This window comes from Eleginops maclovinus, chromosome 11 (genome assembly GCF_036324505.1).
Source record: "Eleginops maclovinus isolate JMC-PN-2008 ecotype Puerto Natales chromosome 11, JC_Emac_rtc_rv5, whole genome shotgun sequence".
Taxonomy (NCBI): domain Eukaryota; kingdom Metazoa; phylum Chordata; class Actinopteri; order Perciformes; family Eleginopidae; genus Eleginops; species Eleginops maclovinus.
Genome location: NC_086359.1, coordinates 23,126,305 through 23,153,236, shown reverse-complemented (window position 1 = coordinate 23,153,236; position 26,932 = coordinate 23,126,305). Strand labels below are relative to the sequence as shown.

At 42.1% G+C, this 26,932-nt stretch overlaps 1 protein-coding gene, 1 long non-coding RNA gene and 6 other non-coding genes across 8 annotated transcripts; all 8 read left to right on the top strand.

Moving 5' to 3' along the window:
- The first annotated feature begins 3,095 nt into the window (after positions 1-3,095).
- Positions 3,096-4,697, top strand: LOC134872197 (golgin subfamily A member 6-like protein 22). Its single transcript, XM_063895375.1, has one exon. The coding sequence runs from the start codon at positions 3,096-3,098 to the stop codon at positions 4,695-4,697; it is 1,602 nt and encodes a 533-aa protein (XP_063751445.1).
- Positions 4,698-5,668: 971 nt separating this feature from the next.
- On the top strand, positions 5,669-5,741 carry trnav-uac (transfer RNA valine (anticodon UAC)). The gene has a single exon. It is a non-coding gene; the product is annotated as a tRNA-Val (tRNA).
- Positions 5,742-5,842: 101 nt separating this feature from the next.
- On the top strand, positions 5,843-5,915 carry trnav-uac (transfer RNA valine (anticodon UAC)). The gene has a single exon. It is a non-coding gene; the product is annotated as a tRNA-Val (tRNA).
- Positions 5,916-19,664: 13,749 nt separating this feature from the next.
- Positions 19,665-19,737, top strand: trnav-uac (transfer RNA valine (anticodon UAC)). The gene has a single exon. It is a non-coding gene; the product is annotated as a tRNA-Val (tRNA).
- Positions 19,738-20,199: 462 nt separating this feature from the next.
- trnav-uac (transfer RNA valine (anticodon UAC)) lies at positions 20,200-20,272 on the top strand. Its single transcript has one exon. It is a non-coding gene; the product is annotated as a tRNA-Val (tRNA).
- A 101-nt stretch (positions 20,273-20,373) lies between these two features.
- trnav-uac (transfer RNA valine (anticodon UAC)) lies at positions 20,374-20,446 on the top strand. The gene has a single exon. It is a non-coding gene; the product is annotated as a tRNA-Val (tRNA).
- A 635-nt stretch (positions 20,447-21,081) lies between these two features.
- LOC134872512 (uncharacterized) lies at positions 21,082-22,995 on the top strand. Its single transcript, XR_010166809.1, has 2 exons — positions 21,082-21,291; positions 21,896-22,995. It is a non-coding gene; the product is annotated as an uncharacterized LOC134872512 (long non-coding RNA).
- Positions 22,996-23,950: 955 nt separating this feature from the next.
- trnal-uaa (transfer RNA leucine (anticodon UAA)) lies at positions 23,951-24,023 on the top strand. Its single transcript has one exon. It is a non-coding gene; the product is annotated as a tRNA-Leu (tRNA).
- Positions 24,024-26,932: the final 2,909 nt, after the last annotated feature.

The following is a 26,932-nucleotide window of genomic DNA, read 5'->3' as shown; positions in this document are numbered from 1 at the left end:
AAGAGTTGTATTGGAAACATTGTATGTAAGTAATGGTGAATATTTAAAACCAATATTATTGTTACATTTTCCCCTCTGAAATATCTTTAGTGCCATCTACTGGAAATGTTTATTTCTGTGATCAGACTGATTGTTCTGAGTGCGGAATCTGCAAATATATATACTGTATTTATATGTTAAATACAGCCAATTTGTCATGTAATATTACACATTTTAATTGTTTCCCCCTAGTTTTGTTAATACTAGGTTAAACATTTCTCCCTGCTCTTAAAGCAGCTGTTTAAACATTATATATCAAAAGTATTGTATGAAGGCACTGAATGTGGAGTACTTATGGTTAAGTTTTAAAAAAGAATTCACAGTTCTAAATGGGAACATACCAAAAGTTACACCACTTTGGTTTTATATTAGATGTGTTTACTGCACAGACAACATGTTTGTCTCTGGATCTCACCTCAACACTATCTCTTTACTTCCACTGCTTTATGTGTCTGTTCGACTTCCTGTGGCATCATCTGATCTCATGATGATACTGTAAAAGAAAACCTTTACATCTTCACGCTTCATACGTAAATTTGCTCTCTGCTTCACAGAACAGCAGCCCTCTGTTGTAAACTAGGATACACCCAGGTCATCCATGCTGAATATTTAGAAATAAAACGGTCCTGCTTCCAGTTTCTGATCATCATGATGCATGTGACAAGAATCCAATAGAGAAGAAAACCAATAGAGTTGAAAAGAACAACATATGACAGCCCAATACAGAGTTTTTGACCATTTCCTCTTCAAAAAAGAAATAAGAGATGGTGAAGAACACAACATTAGAGGATACAGGATACAAAACTAAACATAACTCTTATTGTGAACCAAGTTACTGGGCAGATTGGAGCAGACACAGCTGAGTGACATCATCCAATCAGAGAAGACACCCCAACACACAACTGATCCATGCACACACAAACAATGGATGACATATGTTAACAGACCGACTGATTGACTGATAGACAGACAGGCAGGCAGACAGAAGCAGGAAGCACAGGAATAGCGATGCTTTTTCAAAATAAAACCCTAGAATATACTACAACTACTCGTACTACAACTACTATTACCACTACTACTACTATTACTTCTACCACTACAACTACTACAATTACGTATACAACTTCTATTACTACTACTACAACAGCTACTACTTGTACTTACAGTATTCTACTACTTACATTTAATATTTAACTCCTTCAGCCTACTTTCAACTACAGAAACCATTCAACTATTAAAGTATTCAGCTATTTCAGGACTTTGAGGATATACATTTGGCTGTATATATAGCTACAGTCACCATTCAGCTATTCAAATATTCAGCTTTTTTTTGTTGTCAAGAAGGATAGTTGTGCCATTCCTAAAAGCAGTTTCTGTCAGAAACAAGCCAGAGGGCCACAGTACACTTTCTACACCTCCAGAGGGGACACTAGCGGGTCTCTGTACAAAAAAGAAATTTTTTTATGCAGCCCCAACAACAGCTTCTGATTTGTCACCAGACTTCATGCAATGCTTCATTGGATGCATAATTAGATCTATGATATCTTTCCAACTCCTTGAACATCTAAATCTACTTCCAACGTGGATAAATGTTCATAAAAGACATCCATCGTTTTTCTAGAATAGATTACAAAAAGCCTGAAAATGGTACACACAAGCGACAAAATGTATGATGAAGGTGTGGCGCTGGGCAATATCGTGAAACTTAAACTCGCTCCATTGCAAAGATATTCCCACAAGAGTGCAGAAAAGTTTTTTTCTGGCTCGGTGCCAGGACCGACCCAAGAGGGTTGACAGAACAAAAATGACTAGTTTTAACAGTTCTTGAAACCATGGACTTTATTCGACTTATTGGATATTTTTGGATAGCTAGTACGGTTCTCACGTAGTTGAAGCTTATGTTTTGTGAAAGTGTCACACTGTTTCACATGTTATAATGGGTGTGAATGGGAGAGCTCGTTAAGACTTAGAGTGGGGGACATCACGGCTAGAGGGGAGAGGAGCTGTAAAATCTCAGCAAACAAGAGAGTCCTCGGGTGTTCCTCTGGTATCCTAACTACTTTGGGTAGGATATTTAGCTGATTGGAGTTACAGTTTTTTACTCAGAAGCAATAATGCAGCACAATATTATCAATTCATCCTATGACAGGCTGTCTCTCTTCACCGGCAGGGCGTTGCCGTGGAAAGGCTTTGATCTTTGAACACACCTGTCGGTCGTTAACTAAATCCAGTGGTAATCTAAAGATGTTCAGAAAGCATGCAGGAATGTGCTACAAGATGCAGTTAAAATAGTCAGCTAAAAGTGAGCATAAATAATGCTTCCAACATGCCATAGCAACACAGCTCTCCCCTAAGGCTTATCCATGGGGAGACGCGACTAACTTTCACACCTCAAATGAAGTCCTTCACTCCTGCTGCTGCTGCTACTACTAAGTGTACCCCAGCTGGGGGGGACAGGGTTCTTTGGCGCGTGTAAATTCCACTTTCATCCCACAACTAAATGCTTGTTGAGCATACCATGACTCTCGTGTTCTTTTCTGCTGTAGTAAACACATTGGGACAATTTGACAGAGTTCATGAAATGACTCTTCAAAGCCCTGAAACATTCTGAGAGTACAGATTGGGAAAATTGGAACGGTATCATGTAATGATGTATTTAAGTTTCTAACTTTTTCTTAAAAGTCTGGAAATGTAATAGATTTTAAAATATTTACAATTAGCATCATTTAATCTGATTTTAACAGTACTACTTACTATATCTTTGTATATTTGACAAGGTCAAACGTCTTGAGGAGTTACTGAGTCACATCGACTCAGGGAATGACCAACAGCTGAAAAGGCAATTTGACACCATCAAGAACTGTGAGGCAGAAATCTCACATCTAAAGAAGAATATGGAAGCTGCAGAGTGTCAACACAATCAGCAGGTGGACATTATTCTAGCAAGACATGAAGTAGAGAAAGGACTACTCTCAGACCAGAGCAACCAGGGAACATCCGACAGCCATGTCAGCGATGGTCCTCTGCAGTTGGATGGAGTGACCACAAAACTGCTGATGAGGAAAGGGGATGAACTCCTAGAGTGTGTGACGGTCTGGGAGCAAAGATACAGCGCTTTGGAGGAGACGATGGAAGCTGCAGAGCGGCAACACAAGCAGCAGCTGGACGAGAAAGTGGCATGGTATGAGGCACAGACAGGAAAGCTCTCAGACCAGAAGAACCAGGAGAGGGAGACCATAAACCTGCTGATGAGCAAAGAGGAAGAACTCATTCAGTTCGTGAAAGTCTTGTTGGGTAAAAACAGTGCTCTGAAGGAGAAGATGGAAGCTGCAGAGCATCAACACAAGCAGCAGATGGACACCATGGTGGCACACCAGCAGGAGCTCTCAGACCAGAGCAACCAGGCCAACCTGGAGACATTAAACCTGCTGCACAGAAGAGAGAAAGAACTCCTTCAGTGCGAGGAAAAGTTCACCAAGAACCTGGCCGAGAAACACCAAACCTGGGAGAGCGAGAAACAACAGATGGAGACAAAATTTAAAGAGGTGTCTCAGGAGAAGAACGACCTGGCCAAGGAAAACTTGAGCTGGGAGACTGAGTTTAAACAGGTGGAGATTAATCTAAAAAAGGTGGAGAAGCAGAAAAATCACCTTGCCAAGAAAAACAAAAGCTGGGAGACGGATGTCAAACAGCTGAAAGAGCAGAAAGAAATGTTCTCCAAAGATCTGGCCCAGAACTCAGAGACCTGGGAAACCAAGGTTACTTTGGTGGACACCAAATTAAAAGAGGTGACTCAGGAGAAGGACGACCTGGCACAGCAACACCAGAGCAGCGAGAAGGAACTGAAAAAGGTTCAGGCTGAACTACAAATGGTCGAGGATGAGAAAAAGGAATCAGACAAGAAAAACCTGAGCCTGGAGAAGGAAGTGAAACTGAAGGACAGGAAAGTCAAGCAGTTGGAGAACGATTTGGAGGAACAGAAGGAAAAGTTAACCAGAGACCTGGCTGAGAAACACCATACCTGGGAGCTGTTTGTCAAACGGAATGAGAGGCATGTCAAGCAGCTGAAGAACCAATTGGAAGAGCAGAAGGAGATGTTCTCCAAAGATCTGGCCCAGAACCAAGACAGCTGGGAAACCAAGGTTAATTTGGTGGAGACCAAATTAAAAGAGGTGACTCAGGAGAAGGACGACCTGGCCCAGCAACACCAGAACCGGGAGACTGAACTGAAAGAGGTTCAGGCCGAATTCAAAACGGTCGAAGATAAGAAGAACCAGAGCTGGGAGAGGGAAGTCAAACTGATGGAGACAAAAGTCAAACAGTTTGAGGAGCAGATGAAGGAGCAGAAGGGAAAGTTCTCCAAAGACATGGCCCAGAAACAGCAAAGCTGGGAGACGAAGGAGAAGAAGATGGAGGAGGAGAAGAAACTTCTGGAAGACCTCTCTCTTCACATGAAGAACAAGAGGAGAGGTTTGTTCTCCCGCAGGAGGGACATGGAGGACAGAGACGTCACCTTGCAGAAAATGCTAAGCAAGATGCAAGAGAAGGAGATGAAGAAGGAATCAAGTTGGGGGGGAGCTGAGGCGAGTAACACCTCAGAGGAGACGGTGAAGACGGAGGACGCTTCTGGTGATTCAGCTCCGGCTGGACAACAGTAATCCCTCCCTCCAACCCCCCCACAATTATGTAAAAAAAACCACAATACTAAGTCCCTCCTCCATTTACCTCACCGCATTCCTCCCCTCCCACTCCACCCCAAAACCCATCCCCAATTACCCTCACCTCCTCCATTCCCCCTCACTTCAACGCAATCTCGATCATACATTACCCCCCCACACACACTTTTCCCCTTTAGGGTTTTCTCCTGAAAATCCGGTTCGCCCAAGCCCCATTTTCCTAATACAATTAGGATTACAATTAGGATTACAATTAGGATTACAATTTGGATTACAATTTGGATTAGATAGACTTGATTTAAAATAAAATACAAATTCAAATACATCTTTTTAAATGTGTTCGCCTCACTGTGTAAACATCTACTGGATAAATGAATCACTGTATGACACTTTCAGTTAAAAACATCTGTGTTATAAAGGTTCCATAGTGTAGTAGTCATCACGACTGCTTTACACGCAGAAGGTCCTGTGTTCAATCCCCAGTGGAACCAGAATGCTCTCTTATGACCACCTGGATATCTTCATTTATGAAATCAACCACATCGGACTGTAGCTAAATCAAATGTATTAGTTTGATAGTGAGGACATTAATCTATATTGCGTTGGTTATATCTGATTCACCCATTTCAACCTCAACCTAGTTCTGGTTTTGGTTCACTGAACTTTGGTTCAACCATGAAACCCTCTAAGAACCCGCTTGCACCAAAACTCTAGCGTCTTAGCGCCTGCTTACAACATCTGTGAAACCACCAACTGTAAGATTGTCTTAACAGAACTATAATTTATGTAATTATTTCTGAAAAATACATATCAGAGTGGCTCTGGGCTTTATTTGAACTTATCATGAACATTTCCCGCTGTTACAAAGCTACATCTGTGGATTCCTCAAATTACTTTAGGCTATAAGAAAGGGATTGAATATTCATTATGGTTTAGCAAGAAGGTGCTACAGTGGTTCCATAGTGTAGTAGTCATCACGTCTGCTTTACACGCAGAAGGTCCTGGGTTCAATCCCCAGTGGAACCAGAGCTTTATTCTGTTGGCTGCCCTCACGAGTAGTATTTTGAAGTATTCTTATACATTCTACCATCACTAGCAGGTTTGAATAGAAAATGCAACAATACAGAGGTTCCATAGTGTAGTGGTCATCACGTCTGCTTTACACGCAGAAGGTCCTGGGTTCAATCCCCAGTGGAACCAGAGCTTTATGTTGTTATCATGGTCTAAACATGTGGGATGTTATAAATATAAATCCTGGCAATAAATGAAAATAGGTACGCTCCAACTGTGTAGAATGACCTAAAAGTTGCATTAATGTCAAGCTTCACACACGCAGAATGTTCTGGGTTCAATCCCCAGAAATATGTGTACTACTTATTCGCCTAGCCGTTTCCACACAATTCGCAGAAAACTGCCATCATTTTCCCCATAGGAATGAAAGGGAAAACCATTTGAACAGAGCTAAAAATGTGGATTACAATTTGGATTAGATAGACTTGATTTAAAATAAAATACAAATTCAATTACATCTTTGTACATGTGTTCGACTCACTGTGTAAACATCTACTGGATAAATGAATCACTGTATGACACTTTCAGTTAAAAACATCAGTGTTATAAAGGTTCCATAGTGTAGTAGTCATCACGACTGCTTTACACACAGAAGGTCCTTGGTTCAATCCCCAGTGGAACCAGAATGCTCTCTTATGACCACCTGGATATCTTCATTTATGAAATCAACCACATCGGACTGTAGCTAAATCAAATGTATTACTTTGATAGTGAGGACATTAATCTATATTGCGTTGGTTATGTCTGATTCACCCATTTCAACCTCAACCTAGTTCTGGTTTTGGTTCACTGAGCTTTGGTTCAACCATGAAACCCTCTAAGAACCCGCTTGCACAAAAACTCTAGCGCCTTAGCGCCTGCTTACAACATCTGTGAAACCACCAAATGTAAGATTGTCTTAACAGAACTATAATTTATGTAATTATTTCTGAAAAATACATATCAGAGTGGCTCTGGGCTTTATTTGAACTTATGAACATTTCCTGCTGTTACAAAGCTACATCTGTGGATTCCTCAAATTACTTTAGGCTATAAGAAAGTGATTGAATATTCATTATGGTTTAGCAAGAAGGTGCTACAGTGGTTCCATAGTGTAGTAGTCATCACGTCTGCTTTACACGCAGAAGGTCCTGGGTTCAATGTTATAAATATAAATCCTGGCAATAAATGAAAATAGGTACGCTCCAACTGTGTAGAATGACCTAAAAGTTGCATTAATGTAGAAGTCGTAATGTCAAGCTTCACACGCAGAAGGTTCTGGGTTCATTTTCCCCATAGGAATGAAAGGGAAATCCATTTGAACAGAGCTAAAAAAAAACAGCCCACTTTGACCCCATACAGATTACTTTAACGTAGAACAATCATTACAACTTTAAACGGTTCTCGAGACTATGGACTTTATTAGACTTGTTGGATATTTTCTGATAGCTAGTACGGTTCTCACGTAGTCGAAGCTTATGTTTTGTGAAAGTGTCACACTGTTTCACATGTTATAATGGGTGTGAATGGGAGAGCTCGTTAAGACTTAGAGTGGGGGACATCACGGCTAGAGGAGAGAGGAGCTGTAAAATCTCCTGAGGTTTTGTTCAAACTATTGCTTGGCTGGCCACAATTTTCACTCGACATACATCATTTGGTGATCATAATGTAGGGAAATGTGTGTACAACTAATGCTATTAATACTTACTCAGCGGGGTAATGTTAGCATCGGGATGCAAACCCACGTTTCAGTCAGTCAAAATGTCTCTGTATTTTCTAGTTTTTCCTGCTATAAAAAAAAGAAACCCTCATGTTTACGTATGGATTGGAATGCAAGTTTTAATTCTTGTGTGGATGCTGTGATCCGTTCTGATTTAATATATCTGGAGGATATGTCTTCATAAACACACTCTTAGTGAAAACCGTTGGGAGATCCAGCTGTTTGTTAATTCTCCACTTCTGATGCATCTGTTTCATTAGCACAGAGTCAGGATTCAGACCCTGTGGTTACCACTGTTCCACACAATGTAAACTGAAAGGAAGACAAAAGAAAAGAAACAGTAAAGAGGAATTTTGTTCAAAAAATAACAGTACAAAAACTCCAATATTCTTTCCAGACAGTTCCACAATAATTATAGTTGACAGCATTCAAAAATAACATTTAGACGGGACACTTTAGGAATAAGTGTTGGTACATTTTCACATTTCATTTTTCCAGCAGCAAATTTATGTTGAAACATGCACGTTTAAAAAAAGCTGGTAAGGCATTTAAATGTTCCACATGTTGCTTTGGTTTGAAATGTAAATCTGAGTCAGTGATTTTGGCTAAATGTCAAATTTCAGTTTTTTATAATAAGGTTAATTATTATCAGCCACTGTCAGTATAAAAAGGAAATCCTGTTTCATTCAGGTCCGTGGAGAGGCATCAGGGTGAGGGGATCTCTGTGCAGTCTGATAAAATCTGCTCCGTCCCAGTGAGGCAACCCGCACCTGCACTGTTAGTAGCTGAACATCTGTGTGGAGCCGCTTTGCTGAGGGGGGGGCGGCTGGCTCTGCACGGGACGGCCTGCCTCTCCCTGACTCTGGGCCTCCTGACTCTCCCCCTGAGTCCTCTCCCCCATGTGGGAGACCTGTCCTTCAGCTGCAGGTACCGGCCTCCAGGCCAGGGTGGGGACCTCCAGCTGGTGGCCCATGGGGTTGGCCAGAGTGGTGACGTTGATGAAGTGGGCGACTGACTGCGGTGCCGAGCCCCCCCTGGGCCCCACCGTCTCTGGGACCAGCTCGGCAGGCCGGTTGTGGAGCATGGCGGAGCCGCTGACCGTGTCGAAGTTGACTGTGAGGATGGAGTTGTCCAGGCCGAGGGACCGATCGACGGCCGTCAGGTGACCCACGGCAAACAGGCTGCAGGCTGGTGAACTGGGCGGGGGCGTGGCTGGTGATGGGGGTCATCGTGATGTTGGTCAGCCCCACCGAGCTACTGGGGAGGACGCTGACGGAGCGCCGGGGTCGGACAGGACCACCACCTGAAACAGCAGTCAGACATTTCCCTTCAGTCTGAATGGAAAGGTTTGTAAGCAGTATGTTGAATTCATCCAAAAGACTAATTCATTAATGTATATTCTTATTAAATGTGTCATATTTAAGCAATTCTAAAGTCCTTTTTCTAAAGACTACTAAGAGCATTAATACCAAATTTGGTTACAGTGATTATTATATATTTTAGATGGTGTGATGGATCAACAAATTACAGGAATCAGATAAATATCAGGAATTGCAACATCACACATTACTTCAACTGTCAATCAAGTCATTATGGGGAAAAGAACCCCGGACAGGCTGATCAGGGAGCCTGATGCAAAGCTGAACTACAAGGGCTCCAACGCCAGAAATAAGAACAATAACAGACTACAAAAGGACAACGAGTGGCCTGATCACAGACGGCGACGAGACGGCATACAGAGAGGAGGTCAGGCCCCTGACATCTTGGTGCCAGGACAACAACTTCCATCTCAACGTCAGCAAAACAAAGGAGCCGATTGTGGACTACAGGAAGAGGCAGAGAGAGGCACACACACCCATCACCATCGACGGGACTCCTGTGGAGAGAGTCAGCAGCTTCAGGTTCCTCGGGGTAAACATCAGTGAGGACCTGACATGGACACATCACACCAGGGTCATATCCAAGACGGCTCGACAGCGGCTCTTCTTCCTCCGCAGGCTGCGGAAGTTCAACATGGACTCCAGGATACTCTGCAACTTCTATAGGTGCACCATTGAGAGTATCCTGACTGGCTGCATCACTGCCTGGTATGGCAGTTGCACCGCCCTCAACCATAAGACTCTACAGAGGGTGGGGAAAACTGCTCAGCACATCACCAGGACGGAGCTGCCATCCATGGAGGACCTCTACACCCAGCGGTGTAGGAAGAAGGTTGGTAGGATATTAAAGGACCTCCATCACCCCAGCAACAATCTGTTCTGTCTGCTGCCGTCTGGCAGACGGTACCGCAGCATCCGGACCAAGACCACCAGACTCAGAGACAGTTTTATACCACAGGCTATAAGACTGCTGAACTCCTGAGCTCTGTGAATGTCTACTCACATCTGTTTATAGTATACACACATACATATATATATATATATATATTATACACATCTGCCATACATATCTGTTTATAGTACACATATCTATATATTATACATATCTGCCATATACATCTGTTATACATAATATATGCATCTGCCCATACCTCCTCATTCAACAGTGTAAAGTATTTATATACTTTCAATGTATTCCACATATGTATATATTTCACATCCTCAAATCTTTATTGTTGTTATTGTAAATATTCTTCTCTCTTTTTGCACTGTTTTGTTTGTCTTGTTTGCACCATGTATATTGAGGTGTTGGAGGAGCATGGGACATAAGATTTTCATTGCCAACATATACGTTGTATATGCTGTGCATATGACCAATAAAACCTTGAAACCTTGAAACCTTGAATCTTGACCAGCCTGGATCAACTCGCTGCACATTCTCCCTCTTATTACTCGGCCAGATACTAAACAACTAACAACTCGACTCCCAATATTATGAAATGATGTTATTGACTAAAAATGATCGTATTTCTTTGCTAAGAAAAAAAACAACATGGCGTGTGTGTGAGTGAATGACCATTATGTTTGTAGACTATGGTAGTAAGACTCAGCTTTGGTTCCACTGGGGATTGAACCCAGGACCTTCTGTGTGTAAAGCTGACGTGATGACTACTACACTATGGACCCTCTGTGTCTGATGTATTTCTAATATAAGATGTTGTTCAGGAGATAAAACAGTTCAGCAAAGAACACCATCCCAGATCCAGAACTAGGTTTAAGTTGGTGGCAAGGGGGCAACAGTGAATCAGAGGAAAGTGTGTGTGTGTGTGTGTGTGTGTGTGTGTGTGTGTGTGTGTGTGTGTGTGTGTGTGTGTGTGTGTGTGTGTGTGTGTGTGTGTGTGTGTGTGTGTGTGTGTGTGTGTGTGTGTGTGTGTCATCACATACAGTATGACATCTCTGGAATGACATCCTAACATTCTAGACAATGACATCATCATTACATCCCAGAGTTCCGGAATAGCAGATCAAAACCAACATGAAAGCCAACTTGTGATGTCATGATGATGTCACTGCATGCACTAAAGGGAATGCAGATAGCAGATTCTCTGATCTGCATTCAGTCTTCACTCCAGAGCGAGAGTGGTCAGACGCATTCAGACAACCTTTACAGTCTTCTAGACAGAACTCGTCTTATCAAGACCAACAGATAATTGCTCCCAAGCACAACACAAATCTAAAGACAGTGCCATGGATAGAAGAAACCCCCAGAACAACAGGGGAAACCCCAGGCCATTTGACCATGTAGCATTAACTGACCGAACTTACAGAGAGATCCTCTGCAGAAATGGCCGGATAAACGGCCTGCGTGAGTTTCGCAGCGCATTTGAGCAGGAGAGGGTGAGCTTTATTCACAGTATACACAAAGAAAAAGACAAGGTCAAACGTCTTGAGGAGTTACTGAGTCACATCGACTCAGGGAATGACCAACAGCTGAAAAGGCAATTTGACACCATCAAGAACTGTGAGGCAGAAATCTCACGTCTAAAGAAGAATATGGAAGCTGCAGAGTGTCAACACAATCAGCAGGTGGACATTATTCTAGCAAGACATGAAGTAGAGAAAGGACTACTCTCAGACCACAGCAACCAGGGAACATCCGACAGCCATGTCAGCGATGGTCCTCTGCAGTTGGATGGAGTGACCACAAAACTGCTGATGAGGAAAGGGGATGAACTCCTAGAGTGTGTGACGGTCTGGGAGCAAAGATACAGCGCTTTGGAGGAGACGATGGAAGCTGCAGAGCGGCAACACAAGCAGCAGCTGGACGAGAAAGTGGCATGGTATGAGGCACAGACAGGAAAGCTCTCAGACCAGAAGAACAAGGAGAGGGAGACCATAAACCTGCTGATGAGCAAAGAGGAAGAACTCATTCAGTTCGTGAAAGTCTTGTTGGGTAAAAACAGTGCTCTGAAGGAGAAGATGGAAGCTGCAGAGCATCAACACAAGCAGCAGATGGACACCATGGTGGCACACCAGCAGGAGCTCTCAGACCAGAGCAACCAGGCCAACCTGGAGACATTAAACCTGCTGCACAGAAGAGAGAAAGAACTCCTTCAGTGCGAGGAAAAGTTCACCAAGAACCTGGCCGAGAAACACCAAACCTGGGAGAGCGAGAAACAACAGATGGAGACAAAATTTAAAGAGGTGTCTCAGGAGAAGAACGACCTGGCCAAGGAAAACTTGAGCTGGGAGACTGAGTTTAAACAGGTGGAGACTAATCTAAAAAAGGTGGAGAAGCAGAAAAATCACCTTGCCAAGAAAAACAAAAGCTGGGAGACGGATGTCAAACAGCTGAAAGAGCAGAAGGAAATGTTCTCCAAAGATCTGGCCCAGAACTCAGAGACCTGGGAAACCAAGGTTACTTTGGTGGACACCAAATTAAAAGAGGTGACTCAGGAGAAGGACGACCTGGCACAGCAACACCAGAGCAGCGAGAAGGAACTGAAAAGGGTTCAGGCTGAACTACAAATGGTCGAGGATGAGAAAAAGGAATCAGACAAGAAAAACCTGAGCCTGGAGAAGAAAGTGAAACTGAAGGACAGGAAAGTCAAGCAGTTGGAGAACGATTTGGAGGAACAGAAGGAAAAGTTAACCAGAGACCTGGCTGAGAAACACCATACCTGGGAGCTGTTTGTCAAACGGAATGAGAGGCATGTCAAGCAGCTGAAGAACCAATTGGAAGAGCAGAAGGAGATGTTCTCCAAAGATCTGGCCCAGAACCAAGACAGCTGGGAAACCAAGGTTAATTTGGTGGAGACCAAATTAAAAGAGGTGACTCAGGAGAAGGACGACCTGGCCCAGCAACACCAGAACCGGGAGACTGAACTGAAAGAGGTTCAGGCCGAATTCAAAACGGTCGAAGATAAGAAGAACCAGAGCTGGGAGAGGGAAGTCAAACTGATGGAGACAAAAGTCAAACAGTTTGAGGAGCAGATGAAGGAGCAGAAGGGAAAGTTCTCCAAAGACATGGCCCAGAAACAGCAAAGCTGGGAGACGAAGGAGAAGAAGATGGAGGAGGAGAAGAAACTTCTGGAAGACCTCTCTCTTCACATGAAGAACAAGAGGAGAGGTTTGTTCTCCCGCAGGAGGGACATGGAGGACAGAGACGTCACCTTGCAGAAAATGCTAAGCAAGATGCAAGAGAAGGAGATGAAGAAGGAATCAAGTTGGGGGGGAGCTGAGGCGAGTAACACCTCAGAGGAGACGGTGAAGACGGAGGACGCTTCTGGTGATTCAGCTCCGGCTGGACAACAGTAATCCCTCGTTCCAACCCCCCCACAATTATGTAAAAAACCCACAATACTAAGTCCCTCCTCCATTTACCTCACCGCATTCCTCCCCTCCCACTCCACCCCAAAACCCATCCCCAATTACCCTCACCTCCTCCATTCCCCCTCACTTCAACGCAAACTCGATCATACATTACCCCCCCACACACACTTTTCCCCTTTAGGGTTTTCTCCTGAAAATCCGGTTCGCCCAAGCCCCATTTTCCTAATACAATTAGGATTACAATTAGGATTACAATTAGGATTACAATTAGGATTACAATTTGGATTACAATTTGGATTAGATAGAATTGATTTAAAATAAAATACAAATTCAAATACATCTTTTTAAATGTGTTCGCCTCACTGTGTAAACATCTACTGGATAAATGAATCACTGTATGACACTTTCAGTTAAAAACATCTGTGTTATAAAGGTTCCATAGTGTAGTAGTCATCACGACTGCTTTACACGCAGAAGGTCCTGTGTTCAATCCCCAGTGGAACCAGAATGCTCTCTTATGACCACCTGGATATCTTCATTTATGAAATCAACCACATCGGACTGTAGCAAAATCAAATGTATTAGTTTGATAGTGAGGACATTAATCTATATTGCGTTGGTTATGTCTGATTCACCCATTTCAACCTCAACCTAGTTCTGGTTTTGGTTCACTGAGCTTTGGTTCAACCATGAAACCCTCTAAGACCCGCTTGCACAAAAACTCTAGCGCCTTAGCGCCTGCTTACAACATCTGTGAAACCACCAACTGTAAGATTGTCTTAACAGAACTATAATTTATGTAATTATTTCTGAAAAATACATATCAGAGTGGCTCTGGGCTTTATTTGAACTTATGAACATTTCCTGCTGTTACAAAGCTACATCTGTGGATTCCTCAAATTACTTTAGGCTATAAGAAAGTGATTGAATATTCATTAAGGTTTAGCAAGAAGGTGCTACACAGTGGTTCAATAGTGTAATCCCCCGTTTAAAACACGCAAAGATCCGGGTTTTCAATTTTAAAATAAAATCCGGGGCAATAAATGAAAATAGGTACGCCCAAAACGGTAAATGACCAAAAATTCATTAATGTATAGTCGAAATTTTAAAGCTTAACGCAGAATGTCTGGGTTCATTTCCCCCCGGGAAAAAAATTTGAAAAAAAAAAAAAAGTTTTGAATTTTTTCAGTTTTTTTAAGTAAAAAAATTAAATTTAAAGGTTTTTTAATATGGGTTTTTTAGTGTTGGAATTTTCGAAAGTAGGTTTACAGTCGAATTAGTTTTTTGAAAGTGTAACTTTTTAAACATGTTATATGGGTGTGAATGGAGTGTTAAAAATTAGAGGGGGGGGAATAGGGGAAAGGGGGAAAGGAGCTGAAAAATCTTGGGTTTTTGTTAAACTTTGTTGGGGGCCCCAAAATTTTCACTCGACATACACATTTGGTGACAAAATGTAGGGAAATGTTGTAAACTAATGCATTAATACTACTCAGCGGGTAAGTTACATGGGGATGCAAACCCACGTTTCGTAGTCAAAATGTTCTTTTTTTCTGTTTTTCCTGCTATAAAAAAAAAAAACCCTCATGTTTACGTTGGATTTGGAAGCAAGTTTTAATTCTTGTGGGGGTTGTGATCCGTTTGATTTAATATATCTGGAGGATTTCTTCAAAAAACACCTTTTATGAAAACCGTTGGGGATCCAGCTGTTTGTTAATTCTCCACTTCTATGCTCTGTTTCATTAGCAAAAAGGGGTCGATTCAGAACCCGGGGTTACCACTTTCCACAAAATGAAACGAAAGGAAGCAAAAGAAAGAAACAGAAAAGGGTTTTTTGTTCAAAAATAACAGCAAAAACTCCAATATTTTTTCCCAGAAGTTCCACAAAAATTATAGTTGACAGTTCAAAAAAAAAATTAGAGGGACCTTTAGGAATAAGTGTTTTTTACATTTTCACATTTCTTTTCCAGCAGCAAATTTTGTTAAAACATGCACGTTTAAAAAAGCGGTAGGCATTTTAAATGTTCCACATGTTGCTTTGGGTTTTAAATTAAAACAGTCAGTGTTTTTTTCTAAATTTCAAAATTTCCCGTTTTTTTTAATAAGGTTTTTTATTTCAGCCACTGCAGTATAAAAAAGGAAAAACCGTTCATTCAGGTCCGTGAAGGGATCAGTGAGGGTCTCTTGCATCTGATAAAACGCTCCGCCCAGTGAGGGGAAACCCCACCGCCTGTTATCTAACATCTGTGTTTGGGCCCCTTTGCTAGGGGGGGGCGGCTGCCTGCAGGGGCGGCCTCCCTCCCTGACTCTGGCCTCCCGACCTCCCCCTGAGTCCTCTCCCCCCCGTGGGGGGAACCCTTTCCCTTTAGCTGCAGGACCGGCCCCCGGCCGGTGGGGGCCTCCATGGTGGCCCATGGGGTTGGCCAGAGTGGGGATTGGAATGGGCACTGCTGCGGTGCCGAGCCCCCCCTGGGCCCCACCGCCTGGGACCATTCCCGGGGGGCCCGGGTTTTGGGGCATGGCGGGCCGCTGACGTTCAAATTGACTGTGAGATGGAGTTGCCCCGAGGGACCGATCGAGGGCCCTCAGTGGGCCCCGGCAAACAGGTGCAGTTTTGGGGAAATGGGGGGGGCGGGTGGGAAGGGGGTCACGTATGTTGGGCAGCCCCACCGAGCTACTGGGAGGACGCTGACGGGCGCCGGGGCGGCCAGCGACCCCCTGAAACAGAGTCAACATTCCCCTTTGAGTTGAGAAAGTCTCCCCACACTGTTTATAGTACCCACAACATTATTATATTATATTTTACACCTTTTCCAACAACGTTCATAAACATATCTAAATTATAATATTGCCATATCATTTTTTACAAAAAGATCTGCCCATACCTCCTCATTCAACAGTGTAAAGTATTTAAATACTTTCAATGTATTCCAAAAATGTATATATTTCACTCCTCAAATCTTTATTGTTGTTATTGTAAATATTCTTCTCTCTTTTTGCACTGTTTTGTTTGTCTTGTTTGCACCATGTATATTGAGGTGTTGGAGGAGCATGGGACATAAGATTTTCATTGCCAACATATACGTTGTATATGCTGTGCATATGACCAATAAAACCTTGAAACCTTGAAACCTTGAATCTGACCAGCCTGGATCAACTCGCTGCACATTCTCCCTCTTATTACTCGGCCAGATACTAAACAACTAACAACTCGACTCCCAATATTATGAAATGATGTTATTGACTAAAAATGATCGTATTTCTTTGCTAAGAAAAAAAACAACATGGCGTGTGTGTGAGTGAATGACCATTAGTTTGTAGACTATGTAGTAAGACTCAGCTTTGGTTCCACTGGGGATTGAACCCAGGACCTTCTGTGTGTAAAGCTGACGTGATGACTACTACACTATGGACCCTCTGTGTCTGATGTATTTCTAATATAAGATGTTGTTCAGGAGATAAAACAGTTCAGCAAAGAACACCATCCCAGATCCAGAACTAGGTTTAAGTTGGTGGCAAGGGGGCAACAGTGAATCAGAGGAAAGTGTGTGTGTGTGTGTGTGTGTGTGTGTGTGTGTGTGTGTGTGTGTGTGTGTGTGTGTGTGTGTGTGTGTGTGTGTGTGTGTGTGTGTGTGTGTGTCATCACATACAGTATGACATCTCTGGAATGACATCCTAACATTCTAGACAATGACATCATCATTACATCCCAGAGTTCCGGAATAGCAGATCAAAACCAACATGAAAGCCAACTTGTGATGTCATGATGATGTCACTGCATGCACTAAAGGGAATGCAGATAGCAGATTCTCTGATCTGCATTCAGTCTTCCCTCCAGAGCGAGAGTGGTCAGACGCATTCAGACAACCTTTACAGTCTTCTAGACAGAACTCGTCTTATCAAGACCAACAGATAATTGTTCCTAAGCACAACACAAATCTAAAGACAGTGCCATGGATAGAAGAAACCCCCAGAACAACAGGGGAAACCCCAGGCCATTTGACCATGTAGCATTAACTGACCGAACTTACAGAGAGATCCTCTGCAGAAATGGCCGGATAAACGGCCTGCGTGAGTTTCGCAGCGCATTTGAGCAGGAGAGGGTGAGCTTTATTCACAGTATACACAAAGAAAAAGACAAGGTCAAACGTCTTGAGGAGTTACTGAGTCACATCGACTCAGGGAATGACCAACAGCTGAAAAGGCAATTTGACACCATCAAGAACTGTGAGGCAGAAATCTCACGTCTAAAGAAGAATATGGAAGCTGCAGAGTGTCAACACAATCAGCAGGTGGACATTATTCTAGCAAGACATGAAGTAGAGAAAGGACTACTCTCAGACCAGAGCAACCAGGGAACATCCGACAGCCATGTCAGCGATGGTCCTCTGCAGTTGGATGGAGTGACCACAAAACTGCTGATGAGGAAAGGGGATGAACTCCTAGAGTGTGTGACGGTCTGGGAGCAAAGATACAGCGCTTTGGAGGAGACGATGGAAGCTGCAGAGCGGCAACACAAGCAGCAGCTGGACGAGAAAGTGGCATGGTATGAGGCACAGACAGGAAAGCTCTCAGACCAGAAGAACCAGGAGAGGGAGACCATAAACCTGCTGATGAGCAAAGAGGAAGAACTCATTCAGTTCGTGAAAGTCTTGTTGGGTAAAAACAGTGCTCTGAAGGAGAAGATGGAAGCTGCAGAGCATCAACACAAGCAGCAGATGGACACCATGGTGGCACACCAGCAGGAGCTCTCAGACCAGAGCAACCAGGCCAACCTGGAGACATTAAACCTGCTGCACAGAAGAGAGAAAGAACTCCTTCAGTGCGAGGAAAAGTTCACCAAGAACCTGGCCGAGAAACACCAAACCTGGGAGAGCGAGAAACAACAGATGGAGACAAAATTTAAAGAGGTGTCTCAGGAGAAGAACGACCTGGCCAAGGAAAACTTGAGCTGGGAGACTGAGTTTAAACAGGTGGAGACTAATCTAAAAAAGGTGGAGAAGCAGAAAAATCACCTTGCCAAGAAAAACAAAAGCTGGGAGACGGATGTCAAACAGCTGAAAGAGCAGAAGGAAATGTTCTCCAAAGATCTGGCCCAGAACTCAGAGACCTGGGAAACCAAGGTTACTTTGGTGGACACCAAATTAAAAGAGGTGACTCAGGAGAAGGACGACCTGGCACAGCAACACCAGAGCAGCGAGAAGGAACTGAAAAGGGTTCAGGCTGAACTACAAATGGTCCGAGGATGAGAAAAAGGAATCAGACAAGAAAAACCTGAGCCTGGAGAAGGAAGTGAAACTGAAGGACAGGAAAGTCAAGCAGTTGGAGAACGATTTGGAGGAACAGAAGGAAAAGTTAACCAGAGACCTGGCTGAGAAACACCATACCTGGGAGCTGTTTGTCAAACGGAATGAGAGGCATGTCAAGCAGCTGAAGAACCAATTGGAAGAGCAGAAGGAGATGTTCTCCAAAGATCTGGCCCAGAACCAAGACAGCTGGGAAACCAAGGTTAATTTGGTGGAGACCAAATTAAAAGAGGTGACTCAGGAGAAGGACGACCTGGCCCAGCAACACCAGAACCGGGAGACTGAACTGAAAGAGGTTCAGGCCGAATTCAAAACGGTCGAAGATAAGAAGAACCAGAGCTGGGAGAGGGAAGTCAAACTGATGGAGACAAAAGTCAAACAGTTTGAGGAGCAGATGAAGGAGCAGAAGGGAAAGTTCTCCAAAGACATGGCCCAGAAACAGCAAAGCTGGGAGACGAAGGAAAAGAAGATGGAGGAGGAGAAGAAACTTCTGGAAGACCTCTCTCTTCACATGAAGAACAAGAGGAGAGGTTTGTTCTCCCGCAGGAGGGACATGGAGGACAGAGACGTCACCTTGCAGAAAATGCTAAGCAAGATGCAAGAGAAGGAGATGAAGAAGGAATCAAGTTGGGGGGGAGCTGAGGCGAGTAACACCTCAGAGGAGACGGTGAAGACGGAGGACGCTTCTGGTGATTCAGCTCCGGCTGGACAACAGTAATCCCTCGTTCCAACCCCCCCACAATTATGTAAAAAACCCACAATACTAAGTCCCTCCTCCATTTACCTCACCGCATTCCTCCCCTCCCACTCCACCCCAAAACCCATCCCCAATTACCCTCACCTCCTCCATTCCCCCTCACTTCAACGCAAACTCGATCATACATTACCCCCCCACACACACTTTTCCCCTTAGGGTTTTCTCCTGAAAATCCGGTTCGCCCAAGCCCCATTTTTCCTAATACAATTAGGATTACAATTAGGATTACAATTAGGATTACAATTAGGATTACAATTTGGATTACAATTTGGATTAGATAGACTTGATTTAAAATAAAATACAAATTCAAATACATCTTTTTAAATGTGTTCGCCTCACTGTGTAAACATCTACTGGATAAATGAATCACTGTATGACACTTTCAGTTAAAAACATCTGTGTTATAAAGGTTCCATAGTTTAGTAGTCATCACGTCTGCTTTACACGCAGAAGGTCCTGTGTTCAATCCCCAGTGGAACCAGAATGCTCTCTTATGACCACCTGGATATCTTCATTTATGAAATCAACCACATCGGACTGTAGCTAAATCAAATGTATTAGTTTGATAGTGAGGACATTAATCTATATTGCATTGGTTATATCTGATTCACCCATTTCAACCTCAACCTAGTTCTGGTTTTGGTTCACTGAACTTTGGTTCAACCATGAAACCCTCTAAGAACCCGCTTGCACCAAAACTCTAGCGTCTTAGCGCCTGCTTACAACATCTGTGAAACCACCAACTGTAAGATTGTCTTAACAGAACTATAATTTATGTAATTATTTCTGAAAAATACATATCAGAGTGGCTCTGGGCTTTATTTGAACTTATCATGAACATTTCCCGCTGTTACAAAGCTACATCTGTGGATTCCTCAAATTACTTTAGGCTATAAGAAAGGGATTGAATATTCATTATGGTTTAGCAAGAAGGTGCTACAGTGGTTCCATAGTGTAGTAGTCATCATGTCTGCTTTACATGCAGAAGGTCCTGGGTTCAATCCCCAGTGGAACCAGAGCTTTATTCTGTTGGCTGCCCTCACGAGTAGTATTTTGAAGTGTTCTTATACATTCTACCATCACTAGCAGGTTTGAATAGAAAATGCAACAATACAGAGGTTCCATAGTGTAGTGGTCATCACGTCTGCTTTACACGCAGAAGGTCCTGGGTTCAATCCCCAGTGGAACCAGATCTTTATGTTGTTATCATGGTCTAAACATGTGGGATGTTATAAATATAAATCCTGGCAATAAATGAAAATAGGTACGCTCCAACTGTGTAGATTGACCTAAAAGTTGCATTAATGTCAAGCTTCACACACGCAGAATGTTCTGGGTTCAATCCCCAGAAATATGTGTACTACTTATTCGCCTAGCCGTTTCCACACAATTCGCAGAAAACTGCCATCATTTTCCCCATAGGAATGAAAGGGAAAACCATTTGAACAGAGCTAAAAATGTGGATTACAATTTGGATTAGATAGACTTGATTTAAAATAAAATACAAATTCAATTACATCTTTGTACATGTGTTCGACTCACTGTGTAAACGGGTCATTCCGTGAAATCGGTACATTCATAAAATCACTATTATACCAAATACAGGCATACTTTTTAAAACACAACAGTAGTATGTCTTCTATCACCAACACTACCTTAAATTTAAGTACATTGAATATCATTTTCCATAATTAAATTTGCATTTATATCATAAGGCAGGGATTTTGGCCTGTCCCTCACTATGAAAGTTATTTTTCAGCAGGTCTTTTAAATTGTAAATTGTTGGAAAAATGATACAAAATACACATTTGTATATTGATCTAAAAGTGATCTCATTGTTAAGCAATGATTTCAGCATGAACACATGTGATCTTTATCAAATTTAAATGATTTTATCAGTGTCCCCTGATTTCAAGTCAACCCTGTTACTGACACCGAAAAACCCCTGTAAAATAATGGCACATTCCAGAAGTGACATCATTTACAGGAAGTTACATCATTAACAGGAAGAGGATTTTCAAGAGTTAAAACACAAGTAAGTTTCTCTCTTCTTTAATGTACAATTTTGTTGTTTTATAAGATTGTTGGGGTGGGGACATCATACAGCGTCAATACTGTTACCAATTTTTTACATATTAATTAAAATTATTATTTGTATAACTTGATATTTACCATATGTACAAGGAATATCCTTTCAAACTGTATGAAATCTGCTCTTGTGACCTTCAACAGTAGCTAGCTAGGGGCAAATTAGCTTAAAACCATCAACCCTGTTACTGTCAGTCCTGTTACTTTTCCAGAGTAACAGGTTTGACATCTAAGTAACAGGAGTGACATTGATGAGGTTTCACACGTACTGAATGTCACATACAGTAGTTTAAAAAGTTTATTTAGATAAATTGCTAACATTTCTAAAAGTAACCTTGTCTGTATCATTGAGCTGATACCCATATTATGCTGTGTGGGTGGCATATGAGCATTTATTACAGTCTTAGTAACATTTGTTAGTATATGCATCTAATATTTAATGAATAAAGGTGATACTACTCAGGTTGCTGCCTTATTTGCTAGCTAAAGATAATGTAATAATAATGTTTTGAATATATTGTTTATATTTATACTTTAATACACTTTTACAGATGTTATTAGTATGCCATTAAGTTCAGCAGAGAAACAAAGGCGTTATCGCGCTCGCCGAGACCAAGATCCAGTAAGAAGGGAAAAGTACCTTGAATGGGAAAAGAAGAAATGGAGGAAGGACATAGAGCAGGGGAGGAAGAAACCAATACAGGAGTGCAGAGAGAGAGAGCAGAGGTTACAGCGGAGAAAATGGAGGCAAGCCCAGGCAAAAAGCAGGGCATCAAAAAAGGCAGCTACTGTTGCACTCAGCAGCTTATCTACACCTCCAGTGAGCCCAGCCTTCACCTTTCTGCCCGACCAAACACCGAGCCTACCCGCAGTTGATTGGACCAGGACAGACACCATTGGAAAGTGGTGTATGGTCAGATATGATGGTGACATTTACCCTGGGATAGTCACTGCAACAGATGACACGGCAATCCAGGTCAAATGTATGCACTGTGGAGGGCCAAATAAATTCTACTGGCCCAGTCATGAGGATGTTATCTGGTACCTCCATGACGATGTACTTTGCTTCATCCCAGCCCCACTACCAATCACTGGTCGCCATGTTGCGATCCAGAGCGATACATGGTTGGATCTTACAAAGAAGTAAAATTATATATTTCTCCATTTAATGTGATATGCACATTCAAGGGATGGATTCATTTGTGCAGTTATTTTCCTATGGCACTACCTCCTTTTAATTTCTAATATGTTTGTACAGCTGTTTGTCTCTGTTACACAAAGGTTATACACTTGCCAAAAGTTCTCAGATGTGTATGCATTTACTTTTATCCTTGCCTAAGGGTAAGGTATGTTTCCAGTTTTAATGTGAAGATGATACACTTTCATATGTCATGATTTGTATGGCTGTTCTCTATCTTCAATGAGTTATGTAATGTGTGATAAGTGTTAACGTTTTTTTACCTTCTACCTAATCTATCTCAATATGAAATTTTACCATCTACCTAATCTATCTAAATGTGAATTTTGATACCTACTTCAGAGAGACTTGTGATGTAAGATAGGTCTTCATGGTCTGGTTTTAATGTTGCCAGTTGATTTCTCTGACCAGTGTACTGAGGATCAGTTTAAATTAAAGTAACATTCTTCTAAATCTCTTGTTTATGATGTGTATGTTCTAGATTCAATGACACAAGAGCCGTAAGGTGACAACAGAACCTCACCTTGTAATGTTAAAGAAACCAAACACCCGCAAAAAGAACTTTGTCTGGGATTCATGATCCCGACTACAAACCCCTCAAAACATACAATTTCTTAGAATTCAACGTGCTTCACTAATATAAATACGTAAATTCCATGACACTGCAATTTAAAAGACTTATATTTATAAGGTATAGTAATAACAACAATAATAATAAATGCAGTAAAAGATAAAAATATGTGTGCTGAAGAATGCGTCTCATCATCCCTGTTACTCTTGTCAATCCTGTTACTTCATATGTCAGTCCTGTTGCTGTCATTCATTTGATAAAAATGTAAAAATGACAATTAAAAGGGCCATCCAGGTATAACCATTCCAATTAAGACTGTAAAATGCTTTGGAAAATACCTTTTACTCAATACCTCTCTTATAAAAATACATATATATCTTAATTTATATGTGGTCTCCTTTTAAAATTTAGATTTTCTTGGTCATCTGAATGATAAAATGTAATGTTTAAAAACATATTCATAATCTGAAATAATCCCAGTGAAAAGAGGGACTGAAATACTGCTCAAACATGTGTAGACTTTTACACAATTCGAATTCCAAATACTTAATATGATAACCATTTTGTCCGTAACAGGGTTGACATATAAATTGCTTCATGAAGTAGATAACGTGTCATAAAATAAATTAAATAAATAGCCTGAGATGGCACCATATCATTTATTGTCACTTTAAGATATCTTCTTTCCATAAATATTTAAAAAATGGTGACACAAATGATTTTATATTTAAAAATCTCAAAGTTGAAAATGTACTGATTTCGTGGAATGACCCAAACATCTACTGGATAAATGAATCACTGTATGACACTTTCAGTTAAAAACATCAGTGTTATAAAGGTTCCATAGTGTAGTAGTCATCACGACTGCTTTAAACGCAGAAGGTCCTTGGTTCAATCCCCAGTGGAACCAGAATGCTCTCTTATGACCACCTGGATATCTTCATTTATGAAATCAACCACATCGGACTGTAGCTAAATCAAATGTATTACTTTGATAGTGAGGACATTAATCTATATTGCGTTGGTTATGTCTGATTCACCCATTTCAACCTCAACCTAGTTCTGGTTTTGGTTCACTGAGCTTTGGTTCAACCATGAAACCCTCTAAGAACCCGCTTGCACAAAAACTCTAGCGCCTTAGCGCCTGCTTACAACATCTGTGAAACCACCAAATGTAAGATTGTCTTAACAGAACTATAATTTATGTAATTATATCTGAAAAATACATATCAGAGTGGCTCTGGGCTTTATTTGAACTTATGAACATTTCCTGCTGTTACAAAGCTACATCTGTGGATTCCTCAAATTACTTTAGGCTATAAGAAAGGGATTGAATATTCATTATGGTTTAGCAAGAAGGTGCTACACAGTGGTTCCATAGTGTAGTAGTCATCACGTCTGCTTTACACGCAGAAGGTCCTGGGTTCAATGTTATAAATATAAATCCTGGCAATAAATGAAAATAGGTACGCTCCAACTGTGTAGAATGACCTAAAAGTTTCATTAATGTAGTAGTCGTAATGTCAAGCTTCACACGCAGAATGTTCTGGGTTCATTTTCCCCATAGGAATGAAAGGGAAATCCATTTGAACAGAGCTAAAAAAAAAACAGCCCACTTTGACCCCATACAGATTACTTTAACGTAGAACAATCATTACAACTTTAAACAGGTTCTCGAGACTATGGACTTTATTAGACTTGTTGGATATTTTCTGATAGCTAGTACGGTTCTCACGTAGTCGAAGCTTATGTTTTGTGAAAGTGTCACACTGTTTCACATGTTATAATGGGTGTGAATGGGAGAGCTCGTTAAGACTTAGAGTGGGGGACATCACGGCTAGAGGAGAGAGGAGCTGTAAAATCTCCTGAGGTTTTGTTCAAACTATTGCTTGGCTGGCCACAATTTTCACTCGACATACATCATTTGGTGATCATAATGTAGGGAAATGTGTGTACAACTAATGCTATTAATACTTACTCAGCGGGGTAATGTTAGCATCGGGATGCAAACCCACGTTTCAGTCAGTCAAAATGTCTCTGTATTTTCTAGTTTTTCCTGCTATAAAAAAAAGAAACCCTCATGTTTACGTATGGATTGGAATGCAAGTTTTAATTCTTGTGTGGATGCTGTGATCCGTTCTGATTTAATATATCTGGAGGATATGTCTTCATAAACACACTCTTAGTGAAAACCGTTGGGAGATCCAGCTGTTTGTTAATTCTCCACTTCTGATGCATCTGTTTCATTAGCACAGAGTCAGGATTCAGACCCTGTGGTTACCACTGTTCCACACAATGTAAACTGAAAGGAAGACAAAAGAAAAGAAACAGTAAAGAGGAATTTTGTTCAAAAAATAACAGTACAAAAACTCCAATATTCTTTCCAGACAGTTCCACAATAATTATAGTTGACAGCATTCAAAAATAACATTTAGACGGGACACTTTAGGAATAAGTGTTGGTACATTTTCACATTTCATTTTTCCAGCAGCAAATTTATGTTGAAACATGCACGTTTAAAAAAAGCTGGTAAGGCATTTAAATGTTCCACATGTTGCTTTGGTTTGAAATGTAAATCTGAGTCAGTGATTTTGGCTAAATGTCAAATTTCAGTTTTTTATAATAAGGTTAATTATTATCAGCCACTGTCAGTATAAAAAGGAAATCCTGTTTCATTCAGGTCCGTGGAGAGGCATCAGGGTGAGGGGATCTCTGTGCAGTCTGATAAAATCTGCTCCGTCCCAGTGAGGCAACCCGCACCTGCACTGTTAGTAGCTGAACATCTGTGTGGAGCCGCTTTGCTGAGGGGGGGGCGGCTGGCTCTGCACGGGACGGCCTGCCTCTCCCTGACTCTGGGCCTCCTGACTCTCCCCCTGAGTCCTCTCCCCCATGTGGGAGACCTGTCCTTCAGCTGCAGGTACCGGCCTCCAGGCCAGGGTGGGGACCTCCAGCTGGTGGCCCATGGGGTTGGCCAGAGTGGTGACGTTGATGAAGTGGGCGACTGACTGCGGTGCCGAGCCCCCCCTGGGCCCCACCGTCTCTGGGACCAGCTCGGCGGGCCGGTTGTGGAGCATGGCGGAGCCGCTGACCGTGTCGAAGTTGACTGTGAGGATGGAGTTGTCCAGGCCGAGGGACCGATCGACGGCCGTCAGGTGACCCACGGCAAACAGGCTGCAGGCTGGTGAACTGGGCGGGGGCGTGGCTGGTGATGGGGGTCATCGTGATGTTGGTCAGCCCCACCGAGCTACTGGGGAGGACGCTGACGGAGCGCCGGGGTCGGACAGGACCACCACCTGAAACAGCAGTCAGACATTTCCCTTCAGTCTGAATGGAAAGGTTTGTAAGCAGTATGTTGAATTCATCCAAAAGACTAATTCATTAATGTATATTCTTATTAAATGTGTCATATTTAAGCAATTCTAAAGTCCTTTTTCTAAAGACTACTAAGAGCATTAATACCAAATTTGGTTACAGTGATTATTATATATTTTAGATGGTGTGATGGATCAACAAATTACAGGAATCAGATAAATATCAGGAATTGCAACATCACACATTACTTCAACTGTCAATCAAGTCATTATGGGGAAAAGAACCCCGGACAGGCTGATCAGGGAGCCTGATGCAAAGCTGAACTACAAGGGCTCCAACGCCAGAAATAAGAACAATAACAGACTACAAAAGGACAACGAGTGGTGCTGAGGAAGTGTCTGCATCTCTCCCAGATGAACTGAACACATTTTATGCACGCTTTGAGAGGCCCCCGGCTGTGGAGGCACAGAAGGCCCAGGATCCCTGCTCACTGGTTTTAACCAGTGC